This window comes from Agelaius phoeniceus, chromosome 15 (assembly GCF_051311805.1).
Source record: "Agelaius phoeniceus isolate bAgePho1 chromosome 15, bAgePho1.hap1, whole genome shotgun sequence".
Taxonomy (NCBI): Eukaryota; Metazoa; Chordata; class Aves; order Passeriformes; family Icteridae; genus Agelaius; species Agelaius phoeniceus.
The window spans coordinates 6734856-6762770 of record NC_135279.1 but is presented as its reverse complement, the minus strand read 5'-3'; the positions used below and the strand labels follow the sequence as shown (position 1 = coordinate 6762770).

Sequence of the window (27915 nt, the reverse complement as noted above, 5' to 3'; positions counted from 1 at the left end):
TGGCCCCTGGAGGGGCACACACAGGGGTCTCTGTGGGTGGTGGACTCCAGGGTTTCATGATGGCACTCCTGGTCACAAAGCACCAGAAGAAGCAGGAGAACCTGATGCCTTCCCACAGCATGAAGCTGCTCTGGGCTCACCAAATGGTCCAGGCTCTGATGTTTCTCAGCTTTTCCTACCTGCAGGGGGTCCTGCCATATTCCCCAGAGCCCCACAGCAATCCTGGGATCCTCAGGGCTCTCCTTTGGTAGCTGCCATCACCCAGCACTGTGCTGCAGACAATGGGAGGGACGGAGCTGAGGCTGTGCCAGGATGTGGCTGGGAGGCAAAGCTGGCACTGAGGAAGGACACCAAGGGCAAAAGGCAGTGGGGCAGTGGCACATCCAGAGGACACGTGTCCTGTGCCATGCATGGCTGCCCAGGGCTGGGGGGGACGCAGCAAAGCGAACATTCCAGTGCTGACACCTGCTGGGGCAGATGGCAGGGACAGGGGGCAAAGGGGCACCCCTTTGGGCTGGGCCTGGCGTGGAGCAGGAACAGGGAATGCGGCAGCCTGACTCCAGTCCCCCTGAGGTACCAGCCCACCTGCATGAGCAAAGCCCAGCAGCTGCCCCTGGGAGCTCCCCAAACCCTCCCTGGACTTAGCTGGAGGTCCTGTGCCCCTCACCCTGTAGCACAAGGTTCCTCTAAACTCCCCCAAACCTCCCAGTGGGCACCCCCACCCCCATTTAGCTTGAACACCTGCCTTCCCTGTCCCTGGGAAAAGGGCTGGAGGCAATGAGCTGGGTCTGGGCAGCACCCTGAGCTCCCTGAAACCCCAGAGATGCTGGAGACCAGGGGTGGGCAGTGTCCAGAGCACCAGCACCCTGCAGGCAGCAGGATACCTGCAGCCCCTGCCCAAGGCCTGCTCTCAGCCCTGATGCTTTCGAGGACAGGAGTGCGGTGACAGAGGGACAGGGGGTGGCAGACGGTCTGAGTCACTGCAGTGACGGAGAATCATCCGTTTCCATGCTCAGAAGTTGGTAGCTATTTATTGCACTTGAACACCAAGAATAAAACTGACACTCGCCCTCCCTCCCACACCCACCCCCACCCCGCTCCCCGTCCCTCCCCAAACAGAGCATCCGATTTGAGCAGTGATCATTCTGTTCACAGCCGCAGGTTCAGAAAAGACAAAGGAAAAGGAAACAAAAACAATCCTCCCCCACACCCCCCCCCCCGCCCCAAGTTCCCACTGAATCCAACACGGTCACACTGCTCAACAGTTCGAGTGCACTTACAAAAAGAGAAGAGAAAGGCTTCAGCTGCAACCGTACGGACAAACAGACACGAGGGGACAGGCAGCTACCCCTCCCCGGGGCTTGATTTTTTGTTACGTGACAAAGCTCGGTATACTCTTAATTATAATATATTTTTTGCAATCATCTTAAATAAATATTTCCATAGAGATTTCCTGTAAGTATATATATTTTTTTATATATATATAATATATAAGAGAGAGAGATAGATTTCATTTTCTTTCCTTAAACCACTGTTAACATATTTTCCCTGCTTGTCCAAAAAATGTTACAAAAGCCCTAAAATTGTGCAACAATAGAAAAAAGGGACAACAATCCAAAGAAGGAAGGAGCCACTCGATACAGTCCCCTCCACTGCTCCCTCTCTCCCACTCCCTGTTGATGACCTGCAGGAGGGAAGGAGATTCAGATGCATCTGGTGGCAGAGTGGCCACCAGCCCCTGCTCTGGTGTCCCCACAGCCTCCTCATATCTGGGTTTCCCTGTCTGATATGGACAGGACCTGCACCTTGGGACACGGGCAAGGTCTCAGCTGGCTGGAGGACCTGTGCAGCATCAAGAGGAGGGGTACACCACAACCCATCCTGTGGTGGGGAAGAAGGGTCAGTCTGTCTCCTGGGGTGATCAGAGGATGTGATCTCCTGCTGGCAGACACTCTTGGTCCATGGGGCTGTGTGGCTGCCCCTCACACACAGCCCTGCAATCCCACCATGGGCTGCAGAGCCCACCGGGAGCTCCAGTGGGAGGAGATAACTGCTGCCTGCTCCAGCTTCTGGAGATCCATGGGGCATCCATGGGAGGAGAGGCAGGTTGGGGGGTCAGACAAGGATTTGGTGCCTGGCAGAAGGGGCATTTCATGCAGGTTTGGGGGGGAAAGACAACTCTCCCAGCAGTGTCTGGCTGGGGTGAGGAGGAGGGTGCCTGCTCCTCCAGCAAAGAGCAGAGGCCTCTTTGTCTTCCAGAGGGGATGCATCAGCAAGATGTGAGAAATGATGATGTTGCCAGTGGACCTTGGCAGCCAGGAAAGGAAAACAGGCAGCTCCCAAACCCACCTGTGGAGCTGGGAGCTCAACACCACTACAGCAAGTGCCTCCAGTTAGACATCCCTGCGGTCTGGGAGAGGAGGAAGAGAGGATGAGTTTGGAGGACTTCCGAGTTTGGTTTGACCCAGGCACCAGGAGACCAGAGGAGAGGAGTTCTGTCTGTGCCAGGAAATTAAATGTGCCATAGCCTGATCTCCAGCCTTGAGGACGATGGGACAGGAGGTCCATGGTGGTAAACTCCATCCCAACAAGGTGGCCCTGTCCATGTTGGTTATTAGGAACATCCCTGGACGTTGTCATTCCCAGAACCATGGTGGGGTTGTTGGGGCGATGCCCGTTTGCATGTGTCAGGGACAGTGTCAACAGCTTAAAAGTAGAGATATAACAGCAGCATCCCTGGCTCTTCCAGCCAAAGAAGGATGGTGGAAACTTATTTATACAGCTTTCCTGCAAGTTTAGGAGAAATCAGCAAGTGGGAAGGAAGACAGAAACAGATGCTTTCCATGGATACTGAAAGAAAAGGTGGAGGTCCATCAGTGCTTGCTGAGATGCTCTGGAGATACAGGAACCCGCTCTGGAGAAGCAGGGCAAGGTGGGGCAGAGACACCAGGCAGGACAGACCCCTAAAGTGCAGGTGCTTAATGCTGCCAGCATGGGCATGTTGGAAAGTTGGGTCTTCCTTGGTCAGGCTGCAGCTTGACTGGAAGACTAGAATGAGTTTAAACTTCAGACTCTGCTTCCCTTGCAAAGGAGTGTTGCAAGGACATCCAGCTGCCTCCTGAGGAGATAATCTTGGGGAAATATCAAAGAGGAGAAACTCCCTCCAAAAAGACACCTCAAAGCCTTCCTGGGAGCCAAGATGCTTCTCCCTAGAAGTGACTGTGGGTTCTCAGTGAAAGAAGCTTGTATCTACCCCAACATCTCATCTGTTATTCCCAGGGAATCCCACCAGACCCCCAGTCCTTTCTCAGTAGCAGCTGCTGGAGCAGCTTGACCCTCACAGCCCATCCAAGGTCCACAGCTATCAGCAGCTTCAAAACCAGGCTGTGATGGCATCTGCCCTTCAGCCCCCATGCAGAGCCCTGATATGATGTCCTCCATCATCATCCACCTTATACCAATTCCCAAAAATCCTCTTGACACCTGGAGAGCTTGGACATCAGAAGGTGGATGACACTGACCACGGCTGGCTTCAGAGCCAGCTCTGGAGAGGGAGAGAGAGAACTGTGAAAGAGCTGAGTCCTTCCTTTAAAAATTAAAAAAAACTTCAGCACTACATGACTACAGGAAGAAAAACAGATCTGTAAAAACACCCAAACTCTACCTTAATAACTAATTCTTTCCCTGCATGGATTTCCCTGCTTTGGGGAACTCTTGCAAGCCTATGGTGCACAAAGGCATGGGGAACCCCGTGGGCACCCATGGATCAGCTCTGTGATTTGCGCCCAAAAAGGCAACTCCTACAAACATCACCAGCAGCCATCTCACTGCTGGCCCAGAGGAACACACCAAAACACTTCTCAGGGCCTGTCCGTGCCCCAGCAGTTTAGATTTCTTCCCCTCCATCCAGTGGGAAAATATTTTTGCAGTCTGCAAGGACGCAGCTGCGTTTGGCATGGTGGCTGTCCCTGCCTCAACAGAGAGCAAAGCATTCAAAACCACAGAAAAGGCAAAATACGCACTCAGAATTTACACGGAGGAAACATTTCCTCTTTTTTTTTTCCTTTTTTTTCCTTTTTCCTTTTTTTTTTTTAGGTCCAAAACAAGCAGTTTTTGTTCGTTTCTTTGTTTTTCAACACACGCACCGTCTAGAAAGTTGAACACCATGCAGACAAAGAGAGTGGAGCTAGAAAGTACCCCGGGGCAGCAGTGCTGCAGGAGCCTCACACCAGTGAGTGAAGAGGCTCCAGTCAGGAAAAAGAGAATGTGAAATGGAAGAATTGCCAGAAGAACACCCACCCTCTGACCTCTACCTGATGGCAAAGAGGTGAGACCAACGTTCCCCTTGCCGGCCATGTCTTCTGTCCTGAAAGCCACACGCTGGTGGCACACCCAGAGCCACCCCTGTGGTTTGCCCTGCAGGAAGACCCATAGGGTGCAGGAAGGTGCCACGGTGATGTGGGTGCCCCTGGAGATGGGGGCCCCTGGAGGTGGAGGCCTTTGCCACCCAACGCTGCAGGACAGAATGGGACAAGCCACCACGGTGTGAGAGGAGGGGGCTGGCAGCCGTGGGACCCCTGGCAGGAGCATCGTGGCAGAACAACCCCACTTCAAATGTAAACGCAATGAAAAAACAGCAACCCCCGAAAATCCCCCCTCCCACCCCACTTAAACAGTTGAATGTTTCTAGTTATTACATAAAGATCCATTTCAGCAAATACTCAAAATCAAGTTACGAAATACACGGTAGGTTGGTTTGTTTTCCCTATAAAAAGGCATGCGCTCAAAGGAGAAGACAGCGAAAGGCTCGTTTGTTGTTGTTGAAGCACAATCAGATTCTGCAGTTTGTCACTAAAGCTTGCATTCCTTGTTGTCGCTGGAAGGAGTCACGGGGGCCATGGAGGTTGGTGCCCCGAGCCAGCAGCCAGCTTGGCTGCCCCCATCCCATCCTGGGAGTCAGGAGCAAGGGAACGCCAGTGCTGTGTGTGTGGGGCAGGGGTGGGTGCTGGGGTAAAGGATCCAGGCTGGGTGGTGGGTGAGGAAGAGGAGGCTGCAGGGGTGATGCTGCCGCCCAGACATGGATGGGAGAGCCCCAGCTCCCATCTGTGCTGATGGGAAGCAGTTGTCATTCTCCTCCTCTCTTCTCCCAGCATCGCCAGTCTCTGCTCCAAAGGGAGAAGGGAGGAAGGAGGGAGAGCATCCTTCTTGGCACAGCAGTTGCCTGGAACCAGGGTGCAAACCTACTTGCTCTCCTGGGAAGGAGCCAGCCTATGCTGGGAAGAGAAAATGAACAGATAGTCTTTACTCACCCATCCAAACACGGCCCTCCTTGCACAGGTACGCATGAAAAATGGACTTGGCAAATGGATTGAGTTGCAGTTCCCTGGACGAGGCCGCTGGGAAGCAGGAACTCAGGTTGGGAGCAGGCAGGAGTCATGGCAGCAGACAGGGACCTTGATAGCAGCAAAGCAAAATCCACCAGCACGCAGGGAGGATGCAGCAGAGAGCGGCTCAAAACTGCCCCCCTTTCCTCGGAGGGCTTCCAGCAGGGGTGGGGATGGAGGTGGATGATGAGCCTGAGCCCAGTTCAGGAGATGTGCTGAGTGAGGAGGCCACCAACGCTGTGCAGCCGATGAGGGGGGCCTGTACACCGGCCAGATGCTTGGGTTTGAGTCCATGGTTTCTCTTGTTCTGGTTCATGCAGAGGAAGGGGGCCCAGTGCCGTGACCCTGGCGGGGTGGGGGTTGATGGATGCTTGTGCTGCACTGGCGGGGCTGTCGAGTGTGTGCGGTGAGAAGCGAGGGGTTATTCCAGCGGGAACCAAGCAGCAGAGCCAACAGCCAAAGTCCCGTAGGTGAACATGTCGGAGGGGGTCTCCCCTTGGTAGTCAGTCAGTGACAAACCCAGCACGGGCAGGGCCACACTTCAGCTGCAAAACACAAACCAGGAAGAGCCGGAATTCGCTTTAACCATCCCTTTGGCAGAGCATCCCTCTCCCCACTGCTATCCCACAGCCATCAGCCACCTCCCCACCACAGATCCTCAGCACAGGATCCCACCTCCTGTGAGCTGCACCGTGCCCACCCCCAGCCCTCCCCATCCCTCGTGGCCCTGGATGCTCACAGGGATTACTGCGGTAGGACCGAGGGCGCGCCGGATCTGTGGAAGTGAACAATCTGCCATTTGCCATCCCGGCGGTGCCAGATGCGGGTCTCCTCGGACTGGGCAGTGCGGGGGATCCCTCCAGAGTCCACGTACTGTGTGATGCGGATGTAGGCAATGCAGGCAGACTCGTCCCCCATCAGGTGGATGTGGGGGTTCAGGATCGTCGTGTGCACAGGTTTGCTGTTCCGGGACCACACTGGGGAGGGGGACAAGCACAAGTGGTTTCAGGCAGGGGAAGGGGTTTGGGTGGCTCTTGCTCAGGGTGGCAGCAATGTTGGAAGGGGAGACACTTGTGCTAAGCTCTCTGCTTGATGGGGCTGAGTAAATGCTGCATAGGTGGATTCAGGATGGGTCCCTCTAGAAAACAGCTAACCTAACAACCTCTAGAGATACCTGGCCTAGGGGACCTAACACCTCCTGCTGGGATCTTCCAGATCAGCCAGAGATGCTCCCACAGCAACCCTAGCCCTATTCCCTCCAACAAACTGTTGGAGGTCAAGACACATGGGAGGTGGGAGGGGTCCCTCACAAAGCAAGTGAGCTGCTTACGGTTTTCAAAGTAGAATCGGTGGAAATCCAGGCCTTCCACAAGGTTTCCCAGAGCCTCAGGCTCAAAAGCAGTCATTCCAGGGTCACACATCTTCCTGGGGAGCCAGGAAAGGGAGAGAAAAGGGAGAGGTTATCTCACCACCTCTGGCATGAGACCCTCAAGAGCCCAAATGCCTCCTGCTCGGGATGGCTCCCTCAGCCTGAGGAGTATCTGCACCAGTGAGTAATTATTGCAAAAATCTGACCTCAGCCCTGCATTCTGCCCAGCACACCTCCCCTCCTGCCCACTAACTGTAGCCAAGGCCCCACCAAAGCAGGGTGCCTTCTCCATCAGTCACACTCTGCAATTAAACCTTCTCAAACATTGTCATCATCTTTACAAGAAAGAAAGACATCAGGGAAAAAGCTCATATTATCTGCTCTGTGTCAAAATATCCCTGCTGCGATCCTCTGAGGCAGGGATGACAACCTGCACTCACTCAGACATCACTAATTACATCAGCCTTGGACACAGAAGAGGTGTACTCTGAACAGCATCAGCTCAGCAAGCAGAAATCATCTACACTTCAGAGCAGCCTGTGGCAATCTGGATATAATGGATTCCATGGATACAAACACTTCTTTCACCATAAGTCATGTTTACAATTATTCCTCTTTCTGCAAACCAAAAATTGGGCTCATCTGTGACAGTGAGACCAGCCAACTGTGGCCAGCTGAGCACAAGAACAGCATCAGGCTCAGAAACTGATGTCTCCTTCTTCTTTTGGAAGGTCTCCACTCTTCCCCACCACATCAACCTCATCACCCTGCCCTGGCAGCAGTAAAATCTCCTGGGCAGCACTGTAAGAGTGTGAGACCCTGGCCTGGGAGGCTGAGCCCTCACCCAGCCCAAACCCACACTGGGCACACTCACGTGTAGGACTCGAAGTCGCCATTGCTTATTGCTTCAATCAGCTGCTCTGTGACTTTAATGATTTCTTGCTTCCGTACTGTTGGTTTAAAGAGAACAAGGAAATAAAAGGATAAAGCAAACCAGAAGTAGGCACTGGTGTCACCATATCGGTGAGAGATCTTTATCTCATCAGAAATAGACCAGAGGATGTGGGGGGACTTTGGAAACTGTACAGGGAAAAAGCAGGAGAGCGAGTGGGGAGAGAGAGGTGGAGAAGGGCTCTTCATCTCCAGATTTTCAAAGCCAGGGCAAAGCTGAAAATGCCTGTAATTTCCTAAAGAGCCAAAGGGTTAATCACCAACTGGGAAGCTACCCTTAGCCCAAAAGTTGGGACAGGTTGGTCTTGACTGAAAAACCTTGCTAAGCTGGGACCCTCTACCCCCATGAAGTCACAGCAGAGGCCAGCCAGGGCAAGCTGGACCAAGGATGCTCTCACCTTCCTTTTGAAATGGGAGGAGACAGTCTCAGAAGGGAGGAGAACGGGTGAGTGACATGTGCAGCCACCCCAGGAGATACAAGAAGGGACCCTGCAAAGGGCACAGAACTGTGCAGCTGCTGCCAGAGATTCCAGGCACTGCCGGTTCATCTGGGAAGGGATGGGCTGCAAGAGCAACTTTGGGGCTCCCGAGGATGCAGGAGGAACTGTCAGAGGTAACCCTGGGCTTATTAACAAAGCTCTGCTTCAAATGCAAATTGTCATCATGCTTGATTTTTTTTTTCCTTTGCATTGTGACTCATGAAAGGAGAGGGAGCGTGTTCCTAGGAGCTGTTCACAAAGGCGAGGGAATCCCATCGCTTCCTGAGCACCACCTGCCTCCACAGCCAGGCCCAAGGAGCTCCTCTCCAGGAGGACAAGTTGTCCCATTAGCTCTCATGTCAGGCCAAAGTCCATTTTGCTTTGTGCCGGGATCACTTCATCGAGAGACTTTACAAATTAACACGGATAAATTATTCCCTGGGTTATTCTTAGAAAGCTGCCTCTGGCAGGCAGGCAGGCAGGCAGGCAGCAGACAGGGATTTCCCCTGGAGGCTTTTCCCAAAGGGAAGCTTATTTTAAAATGAGCAGCCAGGCTGCTATCCCTGCAGATTTCTGCCATTTCCACACCTGCTTTCAGGGAATATCCCTGTTCATGGGAGCACCTTGCTGCTCACCAGCAGTGCCCCAGCTGCTTGTGTCAGCAACCCAGCAGTGAGGAGTTAAAGCAACTTCTGACAAGCCCTGAGGCAGCTTGGTGGTGGTGGGTTTTGCTGTGGCAAATATCTCATGAGGGGTGGCCAGACCCACGGGCACCCCTCCAAAACAACCTGCCCACCTTCCCACTCGCCCCACTGGTACCTTTGGTGTCTTCATCCTCAATGGTGGTGTTGGTGCTCTCCGACGATTCCTGAGCAAAGAACAGAAAGGAGACATGGCATGGTGAGGAGAGTCTTCCCCCATGACAGGTGTGCTTGTGTGTTCGACAGCCCCCCGAGTCTGACCCCACAGCTCAACTGTGCCAACAGACAGAAACCAAGGAAACGCCAGCAGGTCCAACCTGTCCTCAAGCACAGCTCTAGGGCAGCACTGGCAGAGCCCTCCCTGACCTCCACTCCTTGTGGCCAAGGGCACAAGAGGTGGGCTGTGGAGGGTCTCGTAGGAACGGCGCTGCCTTTCCTACTGACACCTGTGGGGACAGAGATGGGGGCAGGTCCAGGGGCCGTGTGGAGGGTTCCTAGGAGCGTTGCCGGAGGGGCAGGGAGAGGGGCTGTGCAGGGGTGGAAGACACCATGTTGACTGTACAATAAAGAGAGAGATGTACAAATTAACAGCGAGAAGGAGCTGGGATGAGAAAGAGGGGACTGTGCAGGAGTGAGAGAGACCACACTGACCGCAGAGTAGGGAGAGAAATGTACAATAAAACAGTGCTTCCAAGACCCACATGGACCACTGAAGGCTGAGACACAGCTCTTTCAAGAAACAGCTGAGCACTACACAGATTTGGGGGGAGAGGGGTACTGACCCCCGTCTCTCTCCGGGAGCCTCATCAAGGCAACTCTGCTAGCGGAGCTAGAGCAATGGCTCTGCTAGCTCTTCCCAGCAGAGCCTTGCTTGTGTATTACCCAGAAGACCCCGATGTAGGTTGGCAAGGTGTCCCATGACCATACAGTCCCCGCAGAGGCATGGAAGGTGTTTCTCCAAGGCTCCTTGGACCGATGCAGCCTGCAGACCTGAGTCAGGAGAACTGGGAGAAACGGCATGAGAACCCATCAGCAAGAACCAGGGCTGGCTTCCCACCAGCTGGTGGCCAGCAAGGGCCTGCACCAACCCTGTTAATGGGGTTTGTGGGTGATACGGCTTTGAGGATGTTCCCTCCAACCCCGCTGTCCCTTCTTCCCTACCCCGAGGTAACTTCCAAAAACGGGGGAAGCTGGAACATGTGGAGAGGCCCAGCAATATCGGCATTTAGGAAGACGAAGGACACTCACCATTAACTGAACGCTGGAACTGGACTTTCTTTTCTGGAAAAACAAGGAGAAGAGATGGAACAGGAAGAGACACAGAGTGAGAAAGGCTGAGAGCAGCACATGAAAGGCAGCAGCTCCTGAGCCACCCTTCTTGGTCCTCATGGGCAAACGAAAGGCGCAGAGGGGCTCGTTGCTCCTGTGGGGACGTGCTGCTGGCTGCAGTGTTGGTGGTGACTTGCAGCTCCCTCCCCACATTCCTGCCAGCACTTTTCTCTCCTGACCTGTCACAATCTCTGGGGTTACTCATCCCAAGGACCTGGCTAGTCCAAAAGGGAATCCCCTAGGAGTCAATGACCACTCTGGTGGCCTATGACCAGGCCAAGCTCACAGGAACAGAAGCGGGGTACTGAAAAGCTAAGGCAGCTTCACCACAGCCCTGTGCCCAGGGTGAACGCTCTGCTGACTTCTCTGGATCTGCTCTGGGTGCATCTGCTGATGGCACTGACTGCTGTGGAGACACTCCTTTAGCTTTGAAACTAGACCAGTCCTAAGCTGGCTGGTTTAAGGCTAGAAAGGCTTTAAGGCCTCAAGGCAGGCTCACAGTGTGGGAAGCAGTCCTGAGCACAGCTCCAGTGCTTTAAATCAGGACTCCAAAGAGAAGACCTGCACATTTATCTCCATCCTTGACCACTACCACTAGGCTTCAAGGTTTTTTGAGTTGGATGACCTCATATCCACTCTTCTGCTTGCAATCCCAAACTAATTCTGGACTCTCCTTCCTTACTGTGCTCTGCTCCCCATCTCCATCTCTAATTTAGCTGGGAGGCAGGGGGACATGCCTGCTGACCTCATGGCCCTTCTGCACCTCTGGCTCCCAGGGAATGAATCCCAGTGTGCGTCAGGGAATACCAACGTGCAGAAATCAGAATCTGCAGTGCCAAATAACAAAGTGCTGTACCAGCATATTTAACAAGGCACCAGCTGTGCCTGCCCTGCAGAGGGAAAAGCAGCACACACTGTGCAAATCTCTTGGAAAAGCCCATAGAGCAACCCGTTGGGGTGCGTGGGTGGGCTACAGCATAAAAACTGATGATATCCATTCTCCATCATTGCTCCTTTCATATCCTGACTCCCACCAGCATCCTCAGTGAGTTTCCCCCTCTACTACTGCTGCTCTCCCCTTCTTTGCTAGGTCATAGAATCATGGAATCACAGAATGGTTTGGATTGGAAGGGACCTTAAAGATCTCTCCAGTTCCCAGTAGACCAGGTTGCTCAGAGCCCCACCTAACCTGGCCTTGAACACTTCCAGCGATGGGGCACCGACAGCTTCTCTGAGCAATTTGTTCCAGCGCCTCAACACTCTCACAATAAATAATTTCTTCCTTATATCCAATCTAAACCTGTCTTTTATCTGTGTGAAGCCATTCCCCTTGTTCCGGAACTCCATGCCCTTGTCCAAAGTTCCTCTCCAGCACTCTTGTAACCCCTTTAGGCACTGGGCCATCTCTTGCCTTTCCTTCACCCAAAAAAAAAAGATGTCCTAAAGGGCAGAGTGAGCTGTGGTATTTTGTCAGGAACCTCATGGAGAAAGGGAGCCACTGGAGCTGGGCTGTTGCAGGAAGGACTGACAGCTTCTGCTACCCAAGGACATGAGACGGGGCATCAAACTGCAGAGATTTCAGACGCAACAGAATGCAACACAAAGCAGTGACTGCACCGAGTCTGGACATACAGTAACAGGATGTGACACGGGGCAGTGAGCTCTCAGCCCAGGACGGGACAGGATGTGACACGGGGCAGGGATTCCATCAGTTTACAATGGGACAAGATGTGACACTACACAGGGCAGTGAGAGTATCATAGCTGCTGGCACCAGAGGACCTCCCCCGGATCCCAGAGCAGGGCTCAAGGGGGAATTCTGGTCCTGGGAATGCTTTTAGTAGGTGAGGAATTTCCTCAGGAGGGTGAGTTTTGAGCCCTCTGAGCCTGGGCTGGCACCGTGCTGGTGTTGGAGGGCTGTGCAGACAGGCCAGAGGGCAGGTGCAGCTGCCCACCAGCCCAGCTTTGGGCAGGAAAGGCAGGGCTGGCTGCTCCTGTGGGGATGGGCAGGAGAGGCAGGGCTGGCTGCCTGGGATCTGCCTGTTCTCATGAGGATGGCCAGTCCAGCACCTTACTCCAAGTGGGGACACCACTCTCCTGACAGTACCCACACCACGTGGCCCTGCTCAGAGCAGGCAGGACCATCCCCTTCCCACCGTGCCAAACACTCAAGGCAGGCCTCCAGGTTCCTACCTTGCTTTTCCAGCCAGTTAAAGAAATTAACACTGCTCAGCAGTGTCCTGACATTTGCTGGTTGCCCAGTGGGCCATTAGAGCTTCACCCACAACACCCAGCCTCCCTGTGAATGAGTTATGCTGCAGGTTCCCCCAGGCTGAGCATGGAAATGAGAGGTGGGGATGGTTATGCTGAAGGTGGACAATGCAAGGAAGCTGTTGGGAGTGAGCTCGTCTCTACCTTGTCTTCTCCTCCTGCACCTTCCTGGCCATCTAGCCAAGCTGTCTCCCCTTTACTTGTTGAAAAGGGGGCAATAAAAAAGCAAATTCATTCTCAGAGTTTGTCCACACTCTCCAGATGAGTGCTGGTGGGTAGGTTGCACTTGGAATGAAGCCTCATCATCTGCTCTCTTCTGGCCAGCGAGGGCTGAGGGCTGGAGATGCAAACCAGACTCTCCTCACTGAGTTTCAGTGAAGAGCCAGAAGGTTGTTCACCCAAACAAGCTATTTTGCTGCTATAGGAAGTGCCTCTTTTCCCAGGATAATGTCTGACCTCAAAGCTCCTTTGAAGTCCAACAGGGAGCATCATTAGCAAGCTGGGCTGGCAAATGGTTGTCTACCACAACACAGAAATTCAAAACTGTCCCTTTTTGCTGGAAAATTAGATTCAGGACTTTGCCTGATGAAGCTTCTTCATCCAGCAATCTCTCCTTTAATACATTAAAAATGCATCTTCTGTTTGGTCTCACCTGTGCTCCAGCAAGGAGCTTGTACCAAGTCAGCTCTACCTGTGGTGACACATCTTAGGTGACTCAGAAGCACTCTCAGAAGCAACCAGGACCTCAGAGCAGCAGAGGACAGGCCAGCTGTGGCTGGCACAACGGGTGTTGTTACTGCCCTGGGATCTGCCAGCCCCAGCCCTATTAATTCTGTTCTGGGAGTCTCCTGATATCCTGACAGCCCAAAGTAATGCCCTCTCAGAGCCATCCAGGCCATCAGCCTCATGCTGCAGAATAACACTGCATGGCCAGAATGGCCTCTCGTGAAGCTGAGCCCAGGTTGGAGGGTTGTGCACGGTCTCAGTCCTTGCAGGCTTCTCCTGTCCCACCTGCTGGGCCTGGGAAGAGTGAGAGAAACACATGCCATCCCTATACTGTCAGCTTCACCAACCATCCCTACTGAGGAAGGAAGAAGCTGGCTGAGGGCTCTGCTCTTCCAAAACCCTGCACCTGTCACAGCCCAACAGTTGGGTCCCTGCAAAAGGGCAGGAGAAGGTTCTGTAGGTTGTCCCAGCAAAGGGCCCCTGTACAGGAGGAAGAGCAGCCACACGGCAGTCAGGCTCCCAAAGCTCTGCCTGATGATGGAGGATGTCACCACGATGGAGGATGTCACCACACCAGCTCTCCTTGCTGAGTGATCCATTGTATTTATGAAGGGAACAGGTAAGGAGAGAAGGACCCTCACATGGACCATTCCTTCCTGCAGGAGGAGTTAAACAGAGCTCAATAACCACTGCTACCCACCACACCTCCATGTCACCAGAAACAAAAGAATTCTGCTGCCACCTTGTCCTGGAGCAGAGCTGCACCCCCACCTCGGAGGGGCTGATGAACGTGCAGGCTCTGCAGCCCAAGAAACAAGATCCACCAAGGACCAACTTGCTTTCAGAGCATCACCCAGCCATTTACTCTGTCGAAGCACCACCATGTTTCTTTGCTGTCTGCACTGGGCACAGGGGACAAGCAGCACTGTTAAAAGCACCCCCGTGTCACCCAGCAGCACACCAGCCCTTGGTACAGGATGGGACAGGAACTGGCACCAGCCTCACCAGCTGCAGCAGGACCCCCATGCTGGGCCAGCAGGAGATGAGGCCACCCATCCCGCTAGAGAGCTGCTGTTGGAGCCATGGTCCTGGGGTGCAAAGCTGCTCCTGCTGCCCCCTGTCCTGCTCCAGCCTCTGCCTCTCCCCTCCCTGGGGGCAGCGAGGGACACGAGGATATTGCCGGCACTGAAACAGCAGCGAGTTCCCGCAGCGCACCCTCCATCCAGCACCAGCCCTCGCCCCTGCGCTGCAAAATCTCCTGTGCGCTGCCTGTGCTGGCAGCAGCCCGGGGACACACCGGGGACACACCGGGACAGCCGAGCCAGCAGCTGCCCTTTAAAGCGCGGGGTGCAGCAGGGACTGCCGAGCGGAGAGCACGGGCACAGCACGGAGCCCCCAGGGCCAGCGGGGCACGGGAGCGCTCACCGCCGGCACGGCACGGCACGGCACGGCACAGGGACCCCCGGTACAGGGACCCCGGCACAAGGAGAGCACGGGCACAGGGACCCCGGCACAGGGACCCCCAGCATAGGGACCCCGGCACAAGGAGAGCACGGGCACAGGGACCCCCGGCACAGGGACCCCCGGCACAGGGACCCGGCACAGGGAGAGCTCGGGCACAGGGACCCCCGGCACAGGGACCCCCAGCATAGGGACCCCGGCACAAGGAGAGTACGGGCACAGGGACCCCCGGCACAGGGACCCCCGGCACAGGGACCCCCGGCACCGCCCGGCAGCGCCGGGGCAGGCAGCGCGGGGCACCGGGGCTCAGCTTACCTTCACGCCGTCATTCTTCTTGTTGCCACCACTTTTGCCTCCTGGAGAGAGGAGGAAGGAGATTAGCAGAGCCAGGCAGGGCACCAGGACCAGGAGGGCGAGGATCAGCAGCATGGTGCCGGGTGCCAGGGTGGCAGGAGCCCCCGGCCCGGCTGCTGGGGTTCTCCTTCTCTCCAGCAATCACCGCTGCACCCGTGGGAGCTCAGGGGCGACCTTGCCAGCGCCGTCCTGTCCTACCGCAGCGGCTCTTGGCCCGGGGCATGACCCGATCCTAACGTCACGCCAAGCGCCTGGGGCGGCTGGAGGGGCTGGCAGGGCTGCCCGGCAGAGGCGGGCTCTGCCCGGGCCGTGCTGTTGACCCGGCGTGGTGCAGTGTGGAGGAATGGGCTGCCCGCCTGCCGCCCTCTAATTTTAGCCCCATGCTGCCGGGATCATGTGCTGCCGGCCCGCCGGCCCGACAGCTGCAAGCCCGCATTTTGACAAGGATGAGAAGCAGGCGCCTTGCCCTGTGCCCACCCTCCGCTGCCGACACTGCCCCGGCGCCCCGGCTGCACACCCGGGGCCCCGGAGCCCAGCGCAGGCGGCACCGCTGGAGCCCAGCGCCTGCCGCCCTCAGCTCCCGGCCAGGAGGGACTGCTGAGCCCCTGGGCCGTGCGTGGGACGGGCAGCACCAGGAGAGATGCTTTGAACTTCCTTCCTTTCGGTGCTTCCTGTCCGCCTCTCCCGGCGTGGGGCTGACATCGGATCCCCCCAGCTGCTGGACTCCTCCAGCGCCCGCCACAAGTGCTAAATGTGTCAGCGCGATCCCCCCACGACAAATGCAGAGAGCAGCCCTGGCCACAGCCCTCTGCCCTGGCACCCCTGCCCACCTCCTACACCTGGCACTCGGGGAGCCTCAGCAAAGAGCCCTGAAACACCCAACTAACCCCAAAGAGCTGCCACCAGCCAGCTGAGCAGCGTGCAGGGCTTGGCTGGTGTGTCCCGGCCCTGCAGCACCACCGCAGGGCCGTCCCCAGCGCTGGGCAGGGCAGGAGGTGACAGCGGGTGGCTGAGCCCTGCAGTCACACGGCTCCATTTGGTTCCATGCCTGGGGAATCGCCTGTGACATCCCATATGCAGTGAGGAACTGGAGCAGAGGGATTCTGGCTGCACTGAGACCTCTCCAGTGCACAGGCCAGGCTGCCATGCTGGTCCTGTCTCCATGGCAGAACCAGGGATGTAGGGAGGCAGGAGGAGAGTGGGGAATCCTGCAGGGTTAGCATCCACCTGCCTGGGGAGGGACCTGTGAGATCCTGCTGCCATCTGCCTGCGGTGGCACCAGGGGCCTTTCCCTACTCCCGATGCAGAGGATGCTCTCCCTGTGCCACAAACATCTCCAGAGGACACAAAACCAAACCAACTGCTTGAGCTCTGCCGCCCCCAGCACCCACATCCCCATTCCTGCACAAGTCAGATGGTTGGGTGGACACAAACCCCAAAACCCTAAAGCACTGTGGATCACTGAGCCTCAACCCCACACTTTTTCTCTTGCATCCCAAGCCAGCAGCCAGCCTGGAGGTGCCAGGTGACCTCTCCTGGAGGAGCACCCACAGCCACACATCCCCAGAGGCACGAGGCTGCAACCTCAGCCTCTCTGTGACACATGAGGCAAAGCCAGCTCTCCAGGGACCCTACAGATTTGCCCTGGGTATCCTGTAAGACAAGGAGATGAGTCCCAGAGACAGCACCTACCGGAGAAGTTCCTGGTGGCCAGCATGGTGGTGAGGATGGCTCCCTGAAAGACAAGGAAGGCAGAAGGAAAGGGTGTGCTGGACCCCAGGTCCCTGCACCCTGCTGCTCCCCCCATCCCTGGGGGAGGAAAGCCCTGCTCAGCACCTGTCCCCCAGCCACGGGAAGGAAGGAACTGGCCCACGGATTGATATTCTCCTCCTGCCATCAAAAGCAGCTCTCAATACCTGACTCAATACCCCAGCACCATGGCTGGCATTGGGTTGCATTCTCTAAAACTGCCTTCCCTCCGAGATTAAAGGGATATTAAATATCTGCAGGGCACTTTTCATTCCCACACTGCCCTGTCCTAGATGAAGCACAACCCCACTGACTGGGGCCAGCAGCTGGCAGCAAGGGCACCCACTGGGAGTGGAACCGGATCTAATTGTGATTAAAGCTGTGCCAGCTCAGAGCAGCAGGGCAGGGGTTGCTCATGGGAGCCACGCAAAGATCACCACCACAAAACAACATTTGTAAAAATCCTTCCCCTTTTCCAGCTGAGTCTACTAACTAGTTGCTAAGTGTATAATAAGATTACTTTGGACTAATTGCTTACAGTAATGGATTACTATTTTGAAGAGTATGCCTGAACTAATTTGATTACTTGTCTAGCTGAAAAGTAATAATAGTTTATAGCCAGTTTCTTTGCTTGATAATCTTGTAAGTGGCCTGCAGCTGCACTGCTCTGTGTCACGCTGTGTTCAGGCCTGGAGCATTGATGGCTCAGGCTGTGGCACAGACCAGCCTCACCCCACTCTGCAGGCAGCACTGTGATTTCCAGAGCCCATTCTCAGCACCCTGCTGCCAGCTGAGGCTGAGCAGCACCAGGAGATGGGTGCCTCAGGGAGGTGCTCAAGCTGGAGATGGTGATTTCAGAGGGGTCCAGGCTGTGGTGCATGGCAGCACCCGAGAAGGGAAAGGCTGTGGGGCTGCTGGGGTGGGTGAACTTTTTGTCTGTCTGTGGATCACTTTATTTCTTGGCTCCAAAATGACTTGGCCATCAGGCAAAGGGTCTCACTGTGCCTCTCAGGCCAGCCCCAAAAAGAAGCTATCTGGACACTGGCTCCAGTGGAAAAGTCCTCACACACTGTCCAGTGTAACTCAGTGCTTTCCTTCACCGTGGCTTTCTTTGAGCAGTTGGGAACCCCAGCCAGATGAATCTGTCACCCCATCAGTCTCCTTCCCCTTCTTCACAATGGGGGTCCCCAAATCCCCATCACCCCCACACCACTGCCATAGACGACACCACCCTGTCATTTCCCACCCAGGGGACAAGCCCAATGACCTGATTGTGCATTTAGCAGCCAGCTTGGACAGAGTTACCTTCAGCTTCCTGCGGGCATTGAACTTCTTCAGACAGTCCACAGTCTCCTGCCTGTGCATGCATGACGCCACGGTGGCACGGTGCTGGGGGCAGAGAGAGAGAGAGAGAGAGCTGCCTCAGAGCAGTTCTGGGGGAAGGGGCCCCCCAGCCTGGCTCTCACATGCTCACACACGTGTATGACCTCCCACGGCCGAGGCTCGGGCCAGAGCTGCCTGCAGCAGCAGCAGATAAAAGTTTAATGGGCAGTGGGAGATGGAAGCTTTGGAGTCAGCAGGATCTGCTCTGGTGGTGGGGGTGTGTGGAGAACTGGCTGCCCCCTGAGTTAACCCCTTGACTGACCAGCCATGTTTAGCAATGTGCTCAGGGTTTGCACATGTCTGGTTAAGCCCACAGACTCCTCCTGCCTTTAGGATCTGATTCAGAGTGAGAACCAGCAGCTGAAAGAGCAGGATGCATGAAGGGTGGAGGGACTGCTGCTGGAGTGGATGGATGGATGGATAAACATGAGCCTACTCCCATTGCCCCTGAAGAAAGACCCCCCCCCCAGGACAGCATGACACTGAGCAATTATTCCGTTCCCACCAGGGCAGGGAGCCTGTGTGTCCCTCCCATCACCAGGTCCCCCAGGAACACGCTGTTTGCACTCACAAGCTTTTTTCTGCTGTAAAACCTCAAGGAAAATGCTGCTGTGAGAGCATTGAGAGGAACCCTGCCAGGAAACCATTCTCCCAGGATGCAGAAGAGAGCTGGCAGCATGTTTGATACCAAGGGATCCCCAGTGAGATGTTCCCCACTTGTGAATGCCCAGATCTCTCTTCCTTGAGCCCCAGCTCACCGATATCCAGGGGTGCTTCAGAGCCTCGGCGGCCGTGATGCGCTTGGAGGGGTTTATGGTCAACATCTTGTTGATGAGATCTTTTGCTTCAGGAGTGACCGTGTCCCATTCAGGGGAGGGGAACTGCCAAAGCAAAGGGAAGGGGGTGAGACATGGCAGAGAGTCACTCTGCACTTGGGACAGGTTGGAGAATTGGTGGCCACTGGAAAGAGCTGCCAGGTGGAAAACCAAAAAGCAGGAGGAAGAAGGAAGTTGGAAGGCTCAGGATAAGACCTCTCTCTCTCACAAAGTGGCCCTGAAATGTGCCAATGTGTGTGCTGGGGACGGCAATGAGGCCAATGCTCTGTGACCAGGGCAGAGGAAAGTGCTTGTTCCCATCAGTCAGAATTTGTCTTGGTTGCTCTTCTAGAGCAGCAGCTGTGAGGCAGGGACAGCAGGAGAGAGAAGAGACTGTGAAAGGGACAGCAAGACAAACCCACTCACATCATAAGCCCCAGCCTTGATCTGCTGGTAGAGTCGGTGTTGGTCTTCATCCCAAAAGGGTGGGTACCCAACCAGCAGGATGTAGAGGATGACACCTGCCCAGGAGAGGAGATGGGATCAGTGGGAAAGAATTCATTGCTGGCAGCAGGGGCACACACAGCCTGGGGACTGATCAAGCTCAAGCAGAAAAACAGAAATTGGGGAAGCATAGAGATTTGGTCACTGTTTAAAGAGCAAAAGGTTTGTTGGTGGGTCCAGTTCAGCACCTGGGGAGGGTCAAGGCTGTGGCAGCCACCACACAGCCCAAAGTGGGTGCCCTGGCAGGGGTGGGTGATGCCTCCTCCCCATCATGGATGGAAAAAGGCTCCCCTACGGCTACAGCTGCTGGGAGGCATTGCCTGACTCCACCAGCAGCACAGGGAAAAGAGGCAGGATCTCATCTGACTGGGAGCTTTGGGTGCATAACTCCGAGTTAGGCACCCACAGGGGGGTGATCCTGCAGAGAAGGGTGCCCCTGGATTGGAGGAGAGTGTGTTGCCCAGGGTGATGTGCCATCTCCTGGGTAAATCCTCCACCCTGACTTCGCTGAGGTGTGACTGGAAACTGCAGCTTGGGACGCGCTGGATGAGCAGCCTGCCTCATCCAGCCCGGCCCGGCCCGGCCCCGGTCTGACTCACCGCAAGCCCACAGATCCACGGCTTTGCCGTAGGGGTCCTTCCGGAGCACCTCGGGGGACAGGTATCCCGGGGTGCCGGCGAAACCTGGCACAGACAGCACAGACAGCACAGACAGCCCGTCACTGCCGCCGCCAGGCAGCCCTGCCCCAGCTCCCCGGCAGGGACTGCTCCGGCCAGGCACGGCCCGAGCCCCGCGACAGAGGCCTCTGTCACTCCCGAGGCCAGAGCAAACGGCGTTTTTCTACCACTGCAAACCCCAGATGGTGCCCAAGGCCGGAGTGCTCTGCTCTGCACTTCCAGCACTTTCCCCCCACTGGTCTGGCCCTGTTGCTGGCTTGTCCATCTCACCAGGACACCTCGGTGACTCACAGAGTCCCCACGGAGCTGTTTGCTCCACACCAGCCTGCTCATCCACAGTGCTTCCCGGGCTGGTGCTCTGGGGCCCTCCCAAAACCCTGGGCTGGGGTCCTGGAGCCCCCCTGAACCACCATGCCCCGCCTCAGGCCAGTCCCACTCACCAAACCACGCTTGCTGGTCGCCCTCCACCTCGATGGCGAGGCCAAAGTCAGCCAGCTTGACGGCAGCCCCCTTCAGCTTGGATGCCAACAGCAGGTTCTCGGGCTGCAGAAGGAGATGGGGGTTGGAGAGGAGTGAAAACCCCTCAGGGTCTCTGCTGTTGGCAGGGGGAGCTTCCCAGCACAGCACAGCACAGAGGAAGATCTGGATGTGCTCCCCAACTGCTTTGTCCTGCTCTTTGTCCTGGTGCCCCTGGATCCCAGACTCCCTACCCCAACTTCTGTCATTTCACTGAGGAGTGGTCTTTGCTCTGTGGGTTTCCCGCAGCCCTGCACGAGTTCCTCCCTGCTGTTTCAGCACCCTGAAGGACTCTGGGCGTTGTTCCACAGTGCTCTGCATCACAGATGGGGTCCCCCGTCCTCCCACAGGCACTCTGCCTGCAGCTCCTACCTTCAGATCCCGGTGAACCACCCCCATCTGGTGGCAGTGCAGGACGGCCTCCAGGATCTGCTGGATGCAGTGGCTGTGGGAGAGAGAAGAAAGCTCACACAAGTGCTGTGGGAGAGAGGAGAAAGCTCACACGAGTGCCTGGTGAGGCAGAGTTTTGTCAGACACTTCTGTTCTGCTGCATTTCACCCCTCTCCCCATCCCTCTGCCCATCAGCAGCCCTGCAGCCCAGCTCAGCATCCCTCTCCACTGACACCCACACAGCTGTGGGGAGCAGTTCTAACCCAGTAAGAACCTAACAGAGCTATTGTGCACCAAATAATGGTGAGCAGGAGCTTAGGGGACACAGCTGAGCCCACGGGGACCCCACAGGAGCAGCACTGGAGGCGGGGAGCTGGAGACCAACAGTGAAATCACAATACCAGCAAAGATTTGGTCTCCAAACCCAGGCAGAGCAGATGTGCTCCGTGCAACCTTTGCTCCAGCCCCATTTCCCTGCTTTCCTCTAATGCAGGTGGCTCTGCTGTGTCTGCTTGCTTTATATCTAGTTCATTACATTCCAGCTCTGCTGTGTGCGTGAGACAGGAAGGGAAAAAGACAGAGGCACTGATCACTTCTGCTCCAAAACAGCTTATGTGCAAGGCAGAAGGTCTTTATTTACATGTATTTTATTTTATTTGTATGACACTAATAAGTGGATGGGCTGTAAGTGGATTCAGTGCAGGCAGCCCATTAAATGAGATTGTTTTCTGCCTAGAAATAAAGGATATTTCCATGCAGAGAGGCAGTGTAGAGTTTACCACCCCCTTGGAGGTACAGGCTATGCTTAGCCTGGGGGCAAAGCCAAGAGGCACAGTGATATCTGGGGACTGGAGAGGGCCAGATCACGTCCCCTCAAAAGAGTGAGACTAATCCTGTCCCCTGGATGAGCTGCAGGGACCAAAGGGGTGGCTGAAACGGCTCTGCAGAAGGTACCTGGAAAGTGCCAGTGGGAGTGTGGGAGGGAGCAGAGCTCCAGCACAGCCTGTCTTGACTGCTCCTCCTCAGTGCTTTCAAGTGGCAAATGCCAGAGGAACACTTGCAGAGGGCTGGAATGCAGCTCCAGGGGGAAGGAGTGACATCTGCAGGGTGTCTGTGCTATCGTGGCCCTGGCTGGCCACTAGCCTGGTGCTGGGTTTCCTCCCTGCCAGCCTGGGGAGCCCTGGTGCCCCCAGAGCAGGGAGCACCCAACACCCAGTTCATGTACAGGCAGGTCAGATGTTGGCTATCCCAGCATCCTGAGGATGAGGATGCTGAGGGCAATGGCTGGGAGCCACAGGAGTCAAAGTGGACACCAGTGCTATGGCAGCACATGCACCTCCTGGCACAGGAGCTGGGTGAGTTTAAAAGAGCATTTTGGGTGGTTTTGGGGTTTTTATGCACCACAGTTCCAGTCTATGAGTATGTGTTGCATATCGGCTGTAAAACACCTCCCAGGACAGAATGAGCTGGTGCTGCAGAAAGCCAATCATGCAGGACCCTGGGAGGGAGCAGCTTGTGAGAGAAGGGGACACCTCCTGTCCCCTCCACAGCCTGGCTCACCTGGCATCTGCTTCGCTGTAGTACTCCCTGGCCACAATGTCCTCAAAGAGCTCCCCGCCGGTGACCCTGCAGGAGAGCAGGGGCTGGATTGACTGACAGCACACCCAGCCCTGGCAATCCCCCCAAAAACTGCACTGCACATGCAGGGGGGAGAACTGGGGGTGCAGCACAGGGACCTGCCCTCTGCCCAGGCTGGGGAACCCGAGTTTGGGTCAAACCCAGCCTGTGGGAAGGGCTTGGGTGAGGTGGAGGTCAGGTCAGCCCCGGGGCAGCACGGAGCTGCTGTGGGTAGGGGATGCATTACTCACAGGTCAAATATCAGGTAGTGGTGGCCCTCTTCAGAGATGCTGTCGTGGAGCCTCACTGCAGCAGAGACAGAAGGGTTATGGGGTACACCTGGCTCCCACCCCCTTCCCTGGGAATGCCTCTGCTCCCCTCTGGGCACGAGCAGGAGCTGGGGAAGGGCACAGCAGGGCTATTCCTCTTGCTATTGCCACTGGCTGGGGGGGGGACCCCAGCCTTGGCCCCAGCCTGGGGCAGTCATGCAAGGCTCAAAGATCACATCCAAACTGGGGAGTGCCCCAGGGCTGTGCCTGGCCAGGGTTCCAGGCAGCTGCTGGGCTATCTTGGGCACTGGGAAGGCTCCAGGCATGGGTGTCCCCAGCCCCATCAGGAGAGGTGCCCAAGCAGAGGGAGAGCTCAGCAGAGAGCTGAGCTAACAACTCTGGCACCCACAGGGCTTTTTATTTTCTGCTCATGACCTTCCTTTTCTCCTTAGGAATCTTCACAGGGTGAATTTCCCCATCTCCTGGCACCCTCTCCCCTTGGGCACACCCCTTGCCAGGTACAAACCTGTCACCCTGCTGCATGCTGGTTATCCAGGCTCAGATCCCTGCTCACACTTAGGTGTGCAGCAAGGGGACTGGCACAGAAACAGGTGGGGTGGATAAACAGACACTTCTCCAGCATCCTCTGCCCCCTGGTATTTTGTTTGATTCCCTTGAGGCTATAAATATTCAGTGCTTCCTCTCTCTCACCTGGTTTCAGCCTGATACAACTTCCAACATATTTGAGAATGTTGGGAATCAGGGAAGAAAAAAGAAACATTCAGGTGAGAGATTTTGTGGGAGTTTTTACTCCTAGCCCCTTTTACTGCATCTAAATCAGCTGAGCCCTATATGGAAACATCCTCCAGACTGAGTGTGAGCCAGGGGAGATAACAACCCCAGCACTGAGCACAGACACTGCACCATGTCACTCTTATCTGCCAGGCCAGCAAACACCACTTTGCTGCTCCTTTTCCTGTCTCCAAATCTGCAGGTAAATCCAGAGGCTGCCAAGAGCAAGTTGCCAGCAGCATCACCTCACCTGGCCAGGGTACAGAGCAAATGAGGGCTGATGGGTGTCACCCTCTTCTCCTAAGTTCTTCTAAGCCTTCTGATGTTTACAGTTTTGTAATGGAGTTTCTCATGCGCTTTTCATGTAAATAATGATTGTTTTGCATTCCTTTCTGGAGGAGGAGAGAATTGATGGACTGTTGGTTTGACCAGTGTGGCTGGAGAGGCGGCAATTTCATCCTTCAATCCATTGTCACTTCTGAAAGCCCATGAATACTGGAGTTTGGAAATAAACTACTCTCTTTTTACCTTGGACATTTCAGTGTGTGCATGTCATTCATTTCGTGTCCTGTTGTGACAGATGGGCTGGTCAGAATCTTTTCTGTCTCTCTTGTGGTCTTGGCTACTGACACAAGTTGCTCATCTCATTCCCCAGTTATCCCTCCTGACTGCTGGCCTCTGCAGACATCCCCTGTGCTCTGACATCTGTGTCTGCTCCGTTTTTCTCCAACATACAGCCCCAGCTTTTCTGCCTTCCTCTGCTGGAAGAAACACATTTCCTCCCGTTTCATCTCGCCTGGGAGGGATTTGGGGGTATCACGCCTGGGATCCCACAGAAGCCAAAGGATTCTCAGAGGGATTAGGTGAGTTTGGTGTGGATAGGGCCAGCATAACCATAAGCATATGGTCCAGATATGTTCCCTGCTTGGGAAGTCCCAAAGCCTGAGGCTGCCAGGAGCCAAGAAGGTACAAGAGGGAGCAGCTGCTCTAAATATAGCCTGATCCTACAAGTATCTGTTACTGACCATAGTCAGAGAGAGCCACACTGGCCAAACCACTCCAGCTCAGAGCTGAGAGCCAAGGCAGGAGCAGGACACAGCTTCAGGAATGAGAGTCAGAGGACAAGTACCTGCAGCTCAAACTCCAGGGCTGAGTGCAGCCAAAGTTTTCCCAATAAAGCAAGATTTCCCTGAATGGAAACAGCTCTCCCTAGTATATCACCCAGTGCTGTGGGTGTGCTGTGGGGTCCTGGGCCTGCCTTTGACTGGCCCTGCAGAGCTTTCCATGTGAGCTCTCCAGCAGGCACGGCACAGAGCACAGGTTGGTTCCTCCAGGAACAGCATCTCATGGGAGATGGAAGGACACCCCCTTCCTGCAGGGAGCAAGTAAGAGGACAGCAAAGCCCCTTGGCAGCTGGGGTGCTCCCCCCCGGGAAGGGCTGGACAGGGCTGTTTTGGCTCCTCCAGCAGCAGTGCCTCCTCTTCCTCAGGCCAGGCTGCTCTGCAGTGCACTGCTCATTCCAGCTCCTGTGTGGGTACTGAGCCGCCTGTGGAAGCTGCGAGCCCAAGTTTCCAGGCAGCAGGAGCAGTGGAGGGGGGTGAAAGGAAAGAGGGTGTGGGGTGGGGGGTGGAGAAGAGCCTCCTGAGTATAAATAGCAGCAGATTGGGCTTGTTAGCATCTCATGCTGTTAACCCCTTCCAGCCTTTGCAGCTCTGAAGCTGCCGGGTCACAGCCAAACAGTGAGGGTAGTGTAGGGATGGGGGACAAGGACAGGGACAGATGAGGTGTTTCAGTCCTCAGAGAGCTTGCCAGACCCAAGGGAATGTGATGGAGAGGGCGGGGTGGAAGACAGCGGTGGGAAAGAGCTGTGGCCAAGCTGGGAACCTGGGGAACCTGCAGGTGCCATCCTGCAGGTGCCATCCCGCAGGTCTCACACGGTGACTTCCTCCAGGTTTAGCATTTCTTCCTACTCACACACTCTGCAGTGTGTTCCTTCAGGTCTCGGCAATCCCCGCGTGTATTTTGGTGCAAAGAGGAGGCTGGAGGCCCCGGAGGGACCCCTGCAGGACAGCTCCTGGTCCTGCTGGAGCAGAGGCTGGGGAATGCTGCAGGGTCCGGCAGCCCGGCAGCGAAGGGGAGACCTGCCACGCAGCCGTGTGCCCGAGACAGATGGAAGCTGACAGTCTTTTTTGGAGCTGAAATATTTATGGGACAGGAGCCACATGGCTTGTCCCAGTGGCCCTGGTTCTAGCTCCCTGAATCTGCTGCAGCAGCTCCTGGGGAAGGATGGATCCAGGTCACCGGAGCAGTGAGGGGGCCAGGGAGCAGCTCAGCCACGCAGGAACCCTCGCAGCTCCTGACTGTGGGTTCAGAGGGCTGCAGAAACCACCAAATGCTTTCCCTAAAGCTGCAGGATCTCACTGGGGTTGGCACATCCTGGGATGCAGCAGAGAGAAGAGGGGGCTCACCTAGACCATCCGCAGGGATCAAGAGCCTGCATCAGCATCACTTCCACGATGGAGTTTGGGATTTATTTTTTTTTTTGTAACTGCAGTTTTTCCCCTCCCCTCTCTCTCTCTCTCTCCTTCTGGCCTATTTTTGTCTTTTGCAGGGGCTCAGGAGTTTTCCTGAAACAGCTTTTCCGAAGGAGGCTACTTTCAGATGGACGGTCGGTGGGAAAGTCTTCGCTTCCCCCCGCCATCGCTCCTCCCACACGCCCCGCGCTGCCGCTGCTGCTGCTCCGAGCCGCAGCCGCTTTTTGGAGCACGCACAGCAATACGGCACCCGAGCGGGGGGAGAGCAGTAAAAATAGCCTCTTGCAGCCTCCTGGGGCTCCGCTGCTCCCCGAGGGAGCTGTGGCCAAGTGGGTTAGTCCGGACCTACTTCAGCCCCGCTGTGCCCAGTGGGGACCTTTTTCCCCATGACCCCATTTGGAGATGGTGCTTCCCGTGAGGAAGAGGAGGGATGGCTCTGCAGATCAGCCGGGCAGGACGGCACCGAGCCGCTCTCGGCCTCTGGGACACGCAGCCCGTGCTGCTGCAGACAGGGCTGGGCGATGGATGGAGACCCCCTGGCCCTGGCTGGGACCTGGGAGGGCAGCAGAGCCAGGATGGAGCACCTGCCGTGGGGTGCACTTACCAATGTTGGGGTGCTTCAGGAGACGGCAGATCCGGGCTTCTCGCTCCAGCTTCTGGTGATCTGAAAGAGGCAACGGCCCTAGATTAGGATCTGAGGAAAGGAATCAATGGCTCTAAGAGGAGGTGTTGGCACAGGAAACCTGGGGGGACAGAGCAGCTTTTTTTTCTTTTTGCTAAAGAGTTACGGATTTTGGGATAAGTTCTGCATCAAGGCACGATTGGGCACAATCCCAGCACAGATGCAGTCCCTGGCTAAGCCCCTCAGGCACTGATGCCATGGGCAATCTAGGGTTTGGAATGATCCCTCACTCTCCCCTCTCCCTTCTCTCATGCTGAACAATCTCTGATCACCTCCCAAATACCCTGGATCTGCCTGGGTTATCCTTGCTGGCAGCACTGTTCCTTTTTCTCCTATTCACCCAGGCACAGGCAATCAGCCAGGACCCTGCCAGTCTTGCATGGTACAATTTGAGCAATTGAAGGCAGAGTGAACCAGTGAGAGGTGTGAGGATGAAATGAGGCTATGGGCTTCACTCCCCCTCGCCATCGTCAGCCATTCCACCCCAGGGCTTTGCTCTCCTCCACAGCAGAACCCTACCTCAGAACCAGTGCCTGTCTCCAAACAGGAAGCACAGGTCCCACTCCCCAGCTTTCAGCAGCCTTGGGGATGTGAGACAACAGAGCTCTGGGCAAAGCAAGCTGAGCTGAGCCAAAAAATCCTCCGCCCTGGGACAGCTCAGAATGAATCTGCAAATCACTCTGTTTCTTCCTCTGCCCCTCTCTCCTTGCTCACACCTGACCCAGCTGCCCTGCATGGAGGTGCCTGACTGGAGGCATTTTGTGCAGGCACTCAGCAGCCAGGACAAGCGAGGATATAATTAGGGCTGCTGTCTCTCAGTGCTCTCACTGCTACCTTGCAGGTTCACACCCCAGAGTCTCGCTCTGCATCAAACCAAACCTGGGTGTCTCCGACCGCTGAGCCGTGAAAGCAGAGCAGCCCCTTCTCTGCAGGGCTGCAGCCTCCCCAGGGCTCAGAATCCTG

At 55.7% G+C, this 27915-nt stretch overlaps 1 protein-coding gene across 2 annotated transcripts in view; it reads right to left on the bottom strand.

The window, feature by feature from the left end:
- Positions 1-1003: 1003 nt before the first annotated feature.
- The window catches only part of CAMK2A (calcium/calmodulin dependent protein kinase II alpha), a 34759-nt gene continuing 7847 nt past the window's right edge, over positions 1004-27915 (bottom strand). Inside the window, exons 3-19 of one of the 2 annotated variants that reach the window (XM_054642548.2) lie at positions 26875-26934; positions 22927-22981; positions 22619-22684; positions 21041-21113; positions 20593-20695; positions 20075-20158; positions 19398-19492; positions 18915-19037; positions 18079-18162; positions 16717-16759; positions 14986-15026; positions 10133-10165; positions 9003-9051; positions 7628-7703; positions 6715-6809; positions 6124-6361; positions 1004-5929 (exon numbers count right to left, since the gene is read on the bottom strand). In XM_054642548.2, coding sequence (XP_054498523.1) covers positions 6129-6361; positions 6715-6809; positions 7628-7703; positions 9003-9051; positions 10133-10165; positions 14986-15026; positions 16717-16759; positions 18079-18162; positions 18915-19037; positions 19398-19492; positions 20075-20158; positions 20593-20695; positions 21041-21113; positions 22619-22684; positions 22927-22981; positions 26875-26934 — 1313 coding nt within the window. In that variant the 3' untranslated portion in view covers positions 1004-5929; positions 6124-6128. The remainder of the gene's footprint in view (positions 5930-6123; positions 6362-6714; positions 6810-7627; positions 7704-9002; positions 9052-10132; positions 10166-14985; positions 15027-16716; positions 16760-18078; positions 18163-18914; positions 19038-19397; positions 19493-20074; positions 20159-20592; positions 20696-21040; positions 21114-22618; positions 22685-22926; positions 22982-26874; positions 26935-27915) is intronic. The other variant, XM_054642549.2, reaches the window with a different exon arrangement.